Source organism: Gambusia affinis, linkage group LG22, assembly GCF_019740435.1.
Source record: "Gambusia affinis linkage group LG22, SWU_Gaff_1.0, whole genome shotgun sequence".
NCBI lineage: Eukaryota > Metazoa > Chordata > Actinopteri > Cyprinodontiformes > Poeciliidae > Gambusia > Gambusia affinis.
Genome location: NC_057889.1, coordinates 13746077 through 13758936, shown reverse-complemented (window position 1 = coordinate 13758936; position 12860 = coordinate 13746077). Strand labels below are relative to the sequence as shown.

The following is a 12860-nucleotide window of genomic DNA, read 5'->3' as shown; positions in this document are numbered from 1 at the left end:
GTTGGAAAGTCCTGGTTTTTTTTATATGAAAAAAGATCACAGACAATACAGAAAAAACTTCCACTTTCATATTTTGCCGACTATTATTAGCAGCTACTACAATAAATTGAACAAAATGCTTTCTCTCCAGTAAATTACTGCACATATTTGACCATATTAAAAGCAGCAGTCTCTATGGTGGCACCATTCTGCAGGCGATTCATTTGTAGAAAAAGAAATCATGAACTTGATTTTGATTTGTGGTAAATCCACATCTGCTAAAAAAAACAAACAAAAAAAACCCCCAAAAGTTTTATTATTTGCTGATCTGAACAGAAGATGAAGCAGGATTTCGCCTCTTCTGGCTCTTCTTGCACATGCAGACTTCTCTCCTTCCTGGTTTCTCCATCATCCATCAGCAGAAATGTGTTTTCTTTTTCCCCTTTTTTTTGCAGTCAGGACCTTTGTGACATTGCGTGTTAGTATTGAGATTCTGGGCCGTCAGTCTGTGATTCCTTCAGCTCCTTGCCGCTCTTTCCTCTCTGTTCGTTTAGGGAGCTGACCAGCTGGAGGACATCTGGGTGGTGGAAGCGACCTTTAGTGGCAGAAAAAGTCTAAAATCAGACTGCTTTAAAAGTATTACATGCCAATTCCTTTATACGGAGTAAACGCTGTCTAACATCCAGAAGGAAAGGGAGAACGTTTCGCTGGGGCTGGACTCCTACCTGCGGTGGAGTCAAAGAACTCCTGCAGCCTTCCTGGCGTTCCCTCCAGCTCTTCGTACTCGTGAGCCTGAAGGATCATCTCCAGGAGGTCAAACTGTTTCACCAGTCTGGCCTCTGGACTGCTCTGGGATTCATATTCCTGTTCCACACACAAAAGTCCCATTACAGATTTCTTATTATTGCTTTTTAGTCCCAATTAAATGTTTCAAATATGGTTTGACGAAAACATAAATACTGAATGTGGTTTTCAAATGGCATTTTAATTTATGTAGGAATACAAAAAAAGGATATTCATACCAACCTGGCCTAGTTTGAAAAAGTAAATACTCCCTAAAGATAATATCTCTTTAAAAGGCAAGCAATTGGTATAAATGCCTTGTAAAAGAACTAAAATAAGAGTGAAACAGTAATTGAACAAGGTTGGTTTGGATCTTTTTTTTTTTTTATAAAAGTTGAAATCATCTTTAGAAAACTTCATTCTAAATTTACTCAGGTTATGGCAGATTTTGAAATCTGTTTGATCATGTAAAATATCTAAAAGTGATTAAATAGAAAAAGGAAGAAATCTGTAACAAAGAGTGTTTTTACAGGACTGTATAACCTTAAGTGTAGTTACAGTACAAAGGACAGGTCAAGGATACACAAACATTACAAAGCCTCATCTAACGTCAACATACCTCCCACAGAGCATAAATCTCCTGTTTGAGACCGTCCGGCAGCAGACTTGACAGATGACTCATTGCTTCCTGAATGAACGACAATAAAGTTTACTAAAGTTTGTTTTTTATATGAAAAATATGCCATAAGTAAGGTTGTCACTTGCCTCCTCTCTCTTGTGTTTCTCTGCTTTACTGATGTTGTCTGACGGTGCAATATCTCCCACAATGCACTCTGCCATATCATGGACAAGTGCAAGTTTTATGCACCTGAGTGTGGAAATGAGATATGTAGGCAGGTATAGGTGATTCTCCCTTTTAGTGATGTGATCATTTCCTCCTAAATGTGATCAAAAGTTCCACAACTTCCCTCCAGCTCTTGAGTTGTATCAGGTGAGTTGTATCTGCAACTCACCTGTCTCTATCTACTGTGGGGTCAGTGATGGTCAGAGACATCATCGCCATCCTGTACATGTGGTCTGACACGCTCTCAGGATTCTTCACATTATTGTACACCCAGCCGGTCCGTGGGACCCTCTGTAAGCAACATTCACGAGTCATCAAAATTTCAAAAATTTAGACTCAAATACACACAACATTGCAATATATATATATATATATATATATATATATATATATATATATATATATATATATATATATATATATATATGCACGGTATATCCTTGTGATGGATCAACACAATGCAGAACAGAATTGTGAAGAGGAAGAAAATTAAATGTTTTTGTTTCTACAATGTAAATCTAAAATGTAGAACTGATTTATTTACTCAACACAAACTTTCAGAACAGAAGCTTTAATAACATTCATCAATAACTCATTTTAAGTTAATTGATCAGATCTAAATTGGAAATGTATTAAGTCAGTATATCAATACAGCACTTATTTGACTAAGACAAACGCTGTGTTGTACATTTAGTCTACTCTCTTAAACTTTAGCATGAATGTGGATTGTTTAGATGCCTGACTCCAGCAGGAGACAGGCGCTTTCAGTTAGCTAATTGCAGATAGAATATAAAATCACCACATAAGTCTTACTTTTAGCTGTCCGATAAGTTTCATAAATTGCAGCACATTACTCATGCCGGCTGATTTCTCACTGTGGGCTGCCATCTTTTACCTGCTTACCCGGATGTAGACCAGATTGACTCATGTAATACCGGGAAACAGCCGCGAGGTGGCAGCATTAATCTGATTAATCAAAGGGAAAATAGTTATGCTTTTTATTCTTTATCTTTGCCTCTGGAGTTATTTTTATTTTTTATATATATATATGTGTATAAATATGATTCATTTTTATTTTAAAAACAAAGATTTTTTTTAAAACATCCAATGTGTAATATAATAATTTTCCATTGATTTGGTCGAAATAACTGTCCAAAAACGGTAGGAGGCGCGGCCACGTTGAAAGGCACACAAGCGACTAAAAAGCACGAAGAACTAATTGCACCGGAAGTCAGAGAAGCGGGAGATTGGAAAACGTAAACAGAGTAAACAACGTTGTGAATTACAACCGGAGCGTTTACAAAAATGCTGAAAAAGCCGCCGAAGCTAAAGAGCACCATAAGGTCTAAAGCAAAGGGGAACGTCAACATCGCAGCGGGCTCGGAGGCGATGGTAGGCGGATAGACCATGCTCGTTGATAGTGTTTTCGTTTGTTGATGCTAGATAACTGCTAAGTGCTTGCTACTTAGACAGTCGCCTTTTTTTCCCGTCTCCACTCAGATTGAACTACTGACACTGCTGTTCCTGAACAGCCTGGCTGAAGAGGCGAAGGCCAAGGCATTTGAGGAGAAATCTGCAACAATCAGAGCTCACCACGTCAAGGCAGTGTCTAAGGTCAGCGCCTTTTGCTTACCTCTTAAAACCAGGATTACATGAAGGCCAGCTGGGTTCATTTAGATTTGTATGGCTGTAGGATTGCCCAGAAACAACAAGCACTTAGTAAGTGATCTTGCTCCCTTTCTAAGGACGATTTAAACCTTCAGTATTGGGCAGTTTTTCAATAGTATTGTGTTTTTGAAAAAAGCACACGCTAAATAAATGTGAAAACGTGTAATCAAATCAGGGTTAGTTTTGTGTTTACCAGATATTGGGCGTACCTCAATTAATGAATCATAGCGTCAACAAAGTATTCAAAGAGAGAAGCACTTAATAGATTAAATTTACCATTATTCCTTTTTAAGAAAGTAGCGTTTTAAAATGTAAAAAAAAGTTTTAAAAAGAATTTTTAAATGTAACTTAAAAAAATTGTGGTTTATTACTATTTGATTGAGGCTATTTTTGCACGAATTACTGCTTCAATGCAGCATGGCATGGACCTGATCAGCCTGTACCTCTGCCGACATTTTAAGAAAGTCTAGGTTTTCTTCTTTTTCATAATTCTCAATAGACTCTCTATTATACACTTTCAACTACCAAGTCCTGGTGCCAACTTTTGTAACAGAATCTGTCAAATGTTTTTCTTAGGTGCACTTTTTCCTTCCATTAAGCTTTCCATGAACATGCTAGGTTACACCACTCAATTATCAGGCACCTTCTAAAGCAGTACTGTAATATTTTTCTTCTTCGTCGTCATCTCTTCGCAGCATTTTTATTTATTATATCAGGATGGGCAGTATGAACAAAAAATTCTGTCAAAATATTTCCCAGTATTTATTCAGGAAAAAATACCCAATTTCATTATAATCTTGTTTTACTCCAACTCATCATTGCATACAGTTTGGGGCCTCACAAACACAAATATTGCTTTTTAAATAATGACAGTAATAAAAAAAATGAATGCCCTAATTTACTACGACAGTTACATTAATCCTGCAGGTTTATAATTCAGCCGTACACAGTAATAACAACTGTTAAACCGACTGGAGACCACCACCAATCAGGATCTGGAAGCTCTAGCTGGAATGTGATGGTGAAAATGTTCCAACTTCTAAGGTGGTATGATTTGTTTAGACTAAATATTAATAAATATAAATAAGTGCCTATTGTCTATAAACCAGTCAGACGCCCTTTTATTTAAATCTCACGTCAGCAGGACAAGAAAAATAAGAAAATAAAGGAAAATGCATATACTTATATTTTTCTGTTTATTAAATTCTTTCAAATTGAAAACTTTTTTTTCTGGTCTGTAACCATCAACATGGTCTTTGATGCACTTTGTTAAAACTTAAGTAATAATTAGATAAAGGTTAGGAAGATATGCTTTAATGCATACATAATGATAATTTTTGCAGCTTTTTAAATGGTCAATATTTGCTCAATTCAGTTACTGAACTGAAACAATGTTTGCAGTTTGTATTATTGTCCTCAGACTGAAAATTGAATGTCTTCACATGAATGCTTAAACTGTGCTTCAAATGTAACTTTTTAAAAACATTGCTAAAGTATTTTTTGTTGATTCTGTGAGATTGACCTGATTGTTTTTCTTTCTTTGTAGAAAGTGCTAAGAAAGGCAAGAGGATGAAGAAGATGAGGATCATTGTGTTGAACTTCTTCATAAACGTCTTTTCATGCTTTTATTTTTTGAAATTTCTTTTGTTAAAATGTTTTTTCTTTAAATTTCCCTATTCACTCTATCTTTGTTAGTGTGGGTTTTCGTTTTTTTAAATAAATTATTTTAACCTGTATTCTGGCTCTCGGTTGAGTTTTTTTTCCTCTCTCTCTCTCTCTCTCTCTGTCTCGCAGCTATAATCCAGATGATTCCAGACTAATTTCATAATATCCGATCTCATTTATGACATGAAACAGGCTTGTATTTAGGGGCTTCTTCACAGCGCGTTAGTGCTCGACATCCGCTCGGCTCTCGTCTCGCTCTCCGCTCATCCGTCATGGTTTCTGTCTTCAGCTGCACGCTTCACAGCCCCCTTCGAATTCCTCGCTTCGTCACGGCACACAGAATATCTGCACCATCAGATGATATCTTGCTAATCCCTTATCACCACCGAGTTCTTTGCGATCAGACGCCAATCACAACAGGAAAGGTCAAAGTAAAGACAAATCTTTTCAGCGTTGCTTGTTTTATGGAAGAAATAACAGGTTGTTTTTTTTTATTTATGGATCATTTTGCAAACGCAGCAAGTTTTGTTCAAGTGATTGTGTCAGACATTCATGTGTTCATGTTTTGTAGGACCCTCTTTTGTCATTTTCAGCCGTGATCTGTGATGTTATGTGATACATCAACACAGAATAGTGTTTTTTTTTTTCTTTTGTGAAGTGGAAAGAAAATTCAGAATGTTTTTATTTTATTTTCAATAAATAAGAATCTGTAAAGTCTGTTCTCCATTTGTGTTCACCTTTATTTGTCTCCACCAGATTTACACATTTAGACACTGGATTTTTTTATTTTTTTTGTCCATTCCTCTTTGCAAAATATCTCAAGCTCAGACACAATGGATGGAGAGCAAGTCTGGATCCAGATTCTCAAGTTTGGTTTAGAAATGGACTTTGATTAGGCCATTCTTGAACATAAATACGCTTTAATTCTATTGTAGCTCCGGCTGGATGTTTAGGGTTGTTGTCCTGCTGGAAAGTGAACTTCCATCACACATTCAGTCAAATTCAAATATACTTTATTTACCCTAACGGTAAATGAAATGTCACTCAAATCATCCAAGAGTCGCTGTGGATGGTAGCGCTGCTGGTTGTAAGGATCTCCGCCTCATTTGCTTTTGCTGCTCTTTAAATCTCTGTCTGGCCGTATGGTTAGAAAGCCAGACAGAGAGACGTTAGCTTCCAGAATATGATCCTTGTCATAATGATTGATGGAAGTGGTGGTTTGAACATCCTCCTTTTTTCTCTGCTGTTTTCATCTCCGCCAGCGTAAGGACTCACAGTTCAGACATCATTTGAGCTTCTGAGATGCTAATCAGCTGCTGCCAGTTGTACATCCAGTTACATAATCTGGAACCTGTTTGGCAATTTAGCTCTATCCATCTTTTCGTCCTCTCTGACCTTTTTCCCTTCTACTGTAAGAAGAAAAGCATCCCTGTGAACCACCGCCGCTTTGTTTCTCTTGACGGCACGATCATGTAGATGAGCATCGTTAGTTTTCTGACACACAGGGCACATTTTGGTCTCGAAATTGATGTTCGACTCTAATTAATGTTCTTGCAAAACCTGTCAGTTTAGGTGGACACAGCCACGTACGGTTGGTGTCACTGATGTTTCATGTAGGCTGAATACAAATGTATGGAAAACCCTTCACATTTTAATTTGCTAAAAACAAAGCTTGCAAAGGATTTTCTTTCACATTCACAATTGTGCATCGCTTCAGTTATTGAAGAATACTTCTTCAAGGACCTTCTCCTCTTCCTGTCACTTATTCGGGCCTCGGTGAAGACATTCCTTGCCCTTATGTCGATTTTTTTATTTTATTTTTTCTTCTTTTTCATTTCAGAATCTGATCTGGCACCCCTGGGAGCATTGCTTTCTCATGTCTATCTCCCTGCTCAGATTTGGGGAGGTGTTACTCGGTCGCCCGAGCCCTCCACATGTCTCTCAGGAGCAGATCTGACTTACTGCTCACTCAGTGATTCACATATTTTTATACCGGAGCCTCAGATAACACATCTGCACATGTTTTCAAAACCCCAATGTAACTGTTTTGACTTCTTTTACTTGGACGCATGTTGGCTGCAAGGTAATTTGAAATAAAAAAAACAAAACAAAAAAAAACGTTGGTTTTTAAGGGGGGGTTTAGAGACTCTAGTTCAACATATGTGCTTCGCAGAGATGGTCAATATATCTATGCAGTTTTGCTCCCTGCTGGTTGATGGATGATGTTTCTCTGCAGCAGCTGGCTGGACATCCAGAGGCTCCTCTCATGTGTCATTTTATTGTCCTCTTTTCATGCTTTGCTTTCGCTCCTAGAAGAAAATTGGTCTTTCATTATATATGTGTTTGTTCTTGTGTATTAAAGCTGCAGCCAAACTAAAATGACGCCTTGTCCAGCTCCTCTCTTTAGATTCCTTCTCTTAAATCATTTTTTCCAACATGAATCCTCTCCGGAATGAAGTCCCTCTGCAAATCTCTGGCTGTTTCCTCCTGTGACATTTTTCCAGACAGACTCAGAAGTAAAAAAAAAAAAAAAAAACCTTCACGTTTCTTAACAAGGAACACATGCTTTGTCCGCTTTGCTTAAATTCTATTGCATGAAATCGATCTAGGAGCAAACGGATGAGGGCTTACGGGGGAAAAAGTAAGCTTTTATCTCCACATTTGGCCTCGGAGCCAGAAGATGATGGGATGTGAATTGACAGGGTCTGAAAAGATTGTGGGAGAAATGTGAAATAAGTAGGAAAAGGCATTCCCAGACCTCTTTATGGATGTGAGTAACTGTTTTGAGAATGTAGAACATCCTAGAGTTCCCAAAACAACTGATAATACACACTGGGAAGGCAAACAAAAACTTTGACTGTCCTCCAGCTTTTTTTTTTTCCTCTCGCCTTTTTAACAAAGATCCTCTATGACACTTGCACATCTCTAAATTTGCTTTCTCATTGAGAGGTAGTCAAATCATCCAGCGAAGTTTTGGTTCTCATTTTTTGAACCAGTCTCGTAATGGAAAACACACAGCTGATGGCTGCTGCTGGTAGCCTTGAACAGAAAAGGTACGGACGCACATTTCTTCTGTATGTGGTTTCAGTCGGCCTGGTGGTGACGGGCGGAGGAAAAAGTGAGTTTTAAATGAAAAGAAACAAGAAGTTGTTTTTATGAACTCATGAAAGTTCATGAAAACAACTGGTTCCCTCCAAAACTCGCCAGCAACTTTAGACGGACTTTACTTTCTAACTTTGTTAGTCCATACAGTTAAAGAAAAAAAAGTGTACTATTGTGTAATAATTGTAATAAAACAAGCAGAGAACGATGATATTCTAAACTTTAAAAGAAACATGTAGAACATTTTTCCTGGTGTCTTGATGCTGATGCGTTTCCATCTGTTTTTGCAGATACACTAATCAACTGATGAATTATTACTTCATTTTCACTGTAACACTGCTGCATGGCTACGTATCACACAGGCTTTAAACGCTACATGATCCAATAGGTAATCAGTGTCACAATATCTTTATAAAAGATGAATGAATGACAACTAGTTAATGTGGTGAGTGCAAACTGCTGGTGAAATATGAACATGCATGAGTTTAGTTCTGACCTGTGTGAGCAGCAGTTTAAACTGGTTCTCTTGAAGGGTGACCTTTCACCTCGGATCAATCCGAACTCAGGGTGACTTCGGCTCGACGTCTGCCTGAGTTTGTTAACTTCATTCCTTTCTGTCTATATGGAGATATGGCCACATCAATTGCCCATTTTGAAAAGAGATGCTAAAGTTTTCGTAATTTTCACACATCCTGGCAAAGTAACATGTCGTGAGGTGGGTTTCGCTTAAAAGTAAAATGTAGTTTAGGTCAGACGTGCAAGAAGCGGGTTTTCCTGCAGCCGAGTGGGCTGCGACAAGCAACCATGCAGCAGCACCGAGAAATTTCTAGAAAGCTTCTGCAGCAAGTGTGTAGAGTCGTGAAAGGTTTGTGCTTTGCCTTTTTTTTTATGAGCATCTACTTTACTTCCATAAACTAGATTTTTTCGTTGTTATTTTTCTGGACTTACCACAGATGCCTTCGTCTGATTCTTGGTCCCAGCAACCAAGATCATTCACAATTGAAGACAGGGAGAGGGGGTGGAGATGCACTTGGAAGGTGGGAAAAACAACATAAACTAAACCAAAGAGGGAATCTACCTTCAGAAAGAGCTGGGGGAAAGTTCCTGTCTGCGCACTGATCTAGAGCAACAGACGCCATAGATGTGACAATGGATTAGAAGGAGGGATGAGGAAAAAAGAAAAGGAGGGTGGGAGTCTGAACATGTGCGGGAAGAAAAAAAAGAGCTTACCCAAACCTTGCATTTGTTGGAGGCTTGACTATCTTGTGATGGCTCCTCTTCTCCTGTCCGCTTTCTCCACGCCGTCCTGCCAGCTCGCATAAACTCATGGAACGCACGCTGGACTTTTTCTTGGAGAAAACATTTCCACACTTCACCGCTGCAGTACTTGCATGGACCCAACTGAAGGAATACAATGGAGCCCTACAACGACTCATTCAAAACCATCCCTGCTAGATTTTGGGTGTGACGTGACGCCTCTCTGCATGACTGGATGAACTTAAGGAGAAGGAAAATGCAAATACCAGCGTTAATCTGGATGCTGCAGCTCCTGAACGTTGCAAAAGGCCCGGACAGCACAGGCGTTCTGAGATTTAAACGTGAGTCTGGTGTTTGCGTCGATTCTGCAAAAACCAACTGCGAGTTGTTGTGAACTCTCCTGCTAGGGGACAGAGCGGACAAGGGGGTACATATGGAGATGATAAGCGTGGACTGTTCAGCTTTCAGGGAAGGATGTGGTCATAGATTTCCATTTGATTTACTCAAGTGCAGGCAGAGAATTTATAGCTCAGATCACAACTCATAAAAGCAAGTAGCCTGGAATATCTGCATGCTGCAAAACAGGGTCTGTTGAACGGAGTGTGTAATCTGAATCTTAATAGTAGTATTTTTATTTATTTATTTTTTTCCAGTCCAGCTCCGTCCAACAGCTCTCATGCGTGCAGGATGAATTTTAATTCCCTGTCTACCTCTGAACCTGTGACAGGTAGTGATCCGGCGGGCAGCGGCTGTCAGGTAGGATGTGCAACATGCTCTCCGCTGAACGGCTGTCTGTCCTGTAAGCCTCGCTTCTTCTTCCACCTGGAGCTGGACGGCATCCAGCAGAGGGGGACGTGCATGTCCTCCTGTCCCCGAGGTCACTACGGCATGCGCTCTCCCCACATCAGCACTTGCATCAGTAGGTACCCGAAATAAATAAATAAAATTAGAGAACCAAGGTTTAACCAAAGGCTTGCAAAATGATGGATATATTTATACATAGTGCTCTGCAAACGTACTCACACTCTATTGGCTGTTTTTTTTTATTTTATTTTATTTTTTTAGCTTGTTACATTACAATTGCAAGCTTTATTTGTTATATTTTGATTTTATGTGAAAGAGCAACGTAACTGAGGAGCATATGGAAAGGAAGTGAGACATTTTGGATGACTAAATCTGAAAAGTGTGGCATGCTTTTACAGCAGCAATCATTTGGGGTATGTTTCTATTATCTTTAGGGTGAGGTCAGGGCTAGTAACTAAAACCTTTGCCTGTTTTTCTTTGTATAATAGCTGAAGCTCGGTCAGATTACCTAAAGAGCCTCTGTAGACATTAATGTGCAACCATTGACATAGATTCACAATTGGATGTGGGTCTGAACTTTAGGCTATTTTAACTTTTTTTTTTTTATCGGAAGCCTTTTATTACATATTTGATGTTTAGTTTTGTTGTCCTGCTGTAAGGTCAGCCTTCGCCCCAGTCTCACTTGCAACCTCGAACAAGTATTGGATATTTGGCTCCGTCTATCCATACCTAATTTGCAAAATAAAACAAAAACCTGGTGCTGAAATGATGTCTTTCTGTTGATTTGCTGATTAACGAATTTCGCATTCATCCAATACTTTTTGTGTCAATTTACAGCAAAACTCTGAGCATATTACGTAAGGTTGGTTTTTATCAATTCCACAGAACCTTTAATATGACACTGAGTCAATTTGCTAGGAATTATTCCTTAGACTCCATCCTTCTCTTTTAGTAATCTTTCAGTTGTGAAGCAGCCCCACACTACCATGTTTAACAAAGTCTTGTTAATTGTATTGGTAGACGTTTGTGCTCTTCAAACATCTGGGATTCCTTCCCCCCAGAAATTCAACAAAATAACAAAAACATCCAAACATTTTCATTTTCAAAATGCATTGTTTTCTTTTCTTTTCCAATATTCTGTATTGTTCTGGCACATGTGGGCCCACCAGCACAAGCAGCAGTATTTTGCTGATGACAATGTGGTTGCTCTGCACTGACCAAGGTTCATTCCTATTGGCCTGCAGAGTGCAAGGTGGATTGCGCCTCCTGCTTCAGCGAAAACTTCTGCACCCGCTGTCATCCCGGCCACTTTCTGTTCCGGGGCAAATGTGAAAGCAGCTGTCCGAACGGGCTGACCGCAAACGCTGCACTGCGAGAATGCACAGGTACAACGCTTCTTCACGGCAACATGAAAATGACTGAAACTGGGGTCTAAGCAGCGTAATAGATTGCATCTGCCTTTGTCAGAGTGCCCTGACGGATGTGAGCTGTGTGTGGGGAGGAACAATTGTACGAGGTGCAGAGCAGACATGTACCTCCTCCATGGCCAGTGCAACCACACATGTCCCAAAGGCTTTGAGCTTGATGTCCAGCTCATGCAGTGCATGCCCCAAGGTGAGAGACGCTGTCCTTACCTTGCGTTTTATCCCTCTCGCTCCGATGAGTATGTTACGGTTTCTGATTGCCCTCTGTCTCTTGAAGTTCATTGCGAAGTTGGAGAATGGTCGAGTTGGGGTCAGTGCGTTCGGAAGCAGAACACGACGGTCCACAGGCGGGGGGAGGAAACACGCACACGACAAATCCTGCATTTCCCAAGCGCCTCCGGTGACCCCTGCCCTCACGTTTCAGAGATCAGGAAATGTGCAACAAAAAAGAAGCAGAAAAGCAGGTCGGAATGAGCTGAGGAAATCACTTGTAAATTATTAAACATTCAGTCTTGTATTGCTCCCTTCCACTTTTGGGGATTAGGTAATATTTCTGAAAAATAAATGATTTTCTTGAGGAGTCTACAAGAAGTGAAAAGAATCGGTTGGTCCATTTAAGATGTTTTTTGTTATTTTTTAATTAATTGATTTCCTGGTTAAAATCTCATATTTAGCTGCCACCATTTCAACGTACTACTGTGGTGTATGTTTTTACTCAAACAGTTCAAAGCGATTACAACTTTTTCTCATGAATGATTCAAACAAGTAATGTAGATATTGTGAAACAACAGTGTGAGAAATAAATCTGATCTTTGCACGTGAATGTTACTCAAATGTGTTTACAATCTGTAATTTGTAATCCTAGTTTTTTTTTTATAATGTAAAATGTGATTACATTTCTGTCTGTTGGAAAAGAGATGCTCTTCTTTATGTAATTTTTCATCTAGAGTTGTTTGATCCTGAGTGGGTATAGTTCTGCCATTGTACATATAGTAAATCCATGGGGACAATTTTGTTATTTGTGTTGCTATTAAAATTTGCTTATAAAGTTAGAAACACATGAAACGTTTTCCCAGATACGTTTGTCCAGTCAGCTAGCCGGTTGTCACTTTTCTCTAGACGCAGAGCTTTTAAAATATAGGGACAGTCACATGAATTACTGTCTATGTGTCCACATGTAGTACTTCTAGAATGCCCTACAGGTCATAAGCTATAGTGTATATATAATAGAATAAAAAGGATTTTATAACAAAAAATATATATTTCAAACAGAAAGGCTTAATCTTTACGCAAAGACATGAAACATTTGAACAAATGTTAACTCTTCCTTTTGA

The 12860-nt window shown here is 39.0% G+C and overlaps 3 protein-coding genes across 3 annotated transcripts; 2 read left to right on the top strand and 1 right to left on the bottom strand.

Annotated features, from left to right (window-relative positions):
- Positions 1-6: 6 nt before the first annotated feature.
- Positions 7-2519, bottom strand: hddc2 (HD domain containing 2). The gene is made up of 6 exons (XM_044106333.1): positions 2420-2519; positions 1776-1897; positions 1528-1630; positions 1382-1450; positions 705-843; positions 7-574 (listed from the first exon to the last, which is right to left on the bottom strand). The coding sequence occupies exons 1-6, from the start codon at positions 2492-2494 to the stop codon at positions 459-461; spliced, it is 624 nt and encodes a 207-aa protein (XP_043962268.1). The 5' UTR covers positions 2495-2519; the 3' UTR covers positions 7-458.
- A 250-nt stretch (positions 2520-2769) lies between these two features.
- On the top strand, positions 2770-5665 carry cenpw (centromere protein W). Its single transcript, XM_044106324.1, has 3 exons — positions 2770-2998; positions 3107-3220; positions 4821-5665. Exons 1-3 carry the CDS (start codon positions 2912-2914, stop codon positions 4845-4847), a joined length of 228 nt encoding a protein of 75 aa, XP_043962259.1. The 5' UTR covers positions 2770-2911; the 3' UTR covers positions 4848-5665.
- A 3493-nt stretch (positions 5666-9158) lies between these two features.
- On the top strand, positions 9159-12624 carry LOC122825167 (R-spondin-3-like). Its single transcript, XM_044106323.1, has 5 exons — positions 9159-9639; positions 10026-10217; positions 11347-11487; positions 11570-11716; positions 11804-12624. Exons 1-5 carry the CDS (start codon positions 9534-9536, stop codon positions 11998-12000), a joined length of 783 nt encoding a protein of 260 aa, XP_043962258.1. The 5' UTR covers positions 9159-9533; the 3' UTR covers positions 12001-12624.
- The last annotated feature ends 236 nt before the right edge of the window (positions 12625-12860 follow it).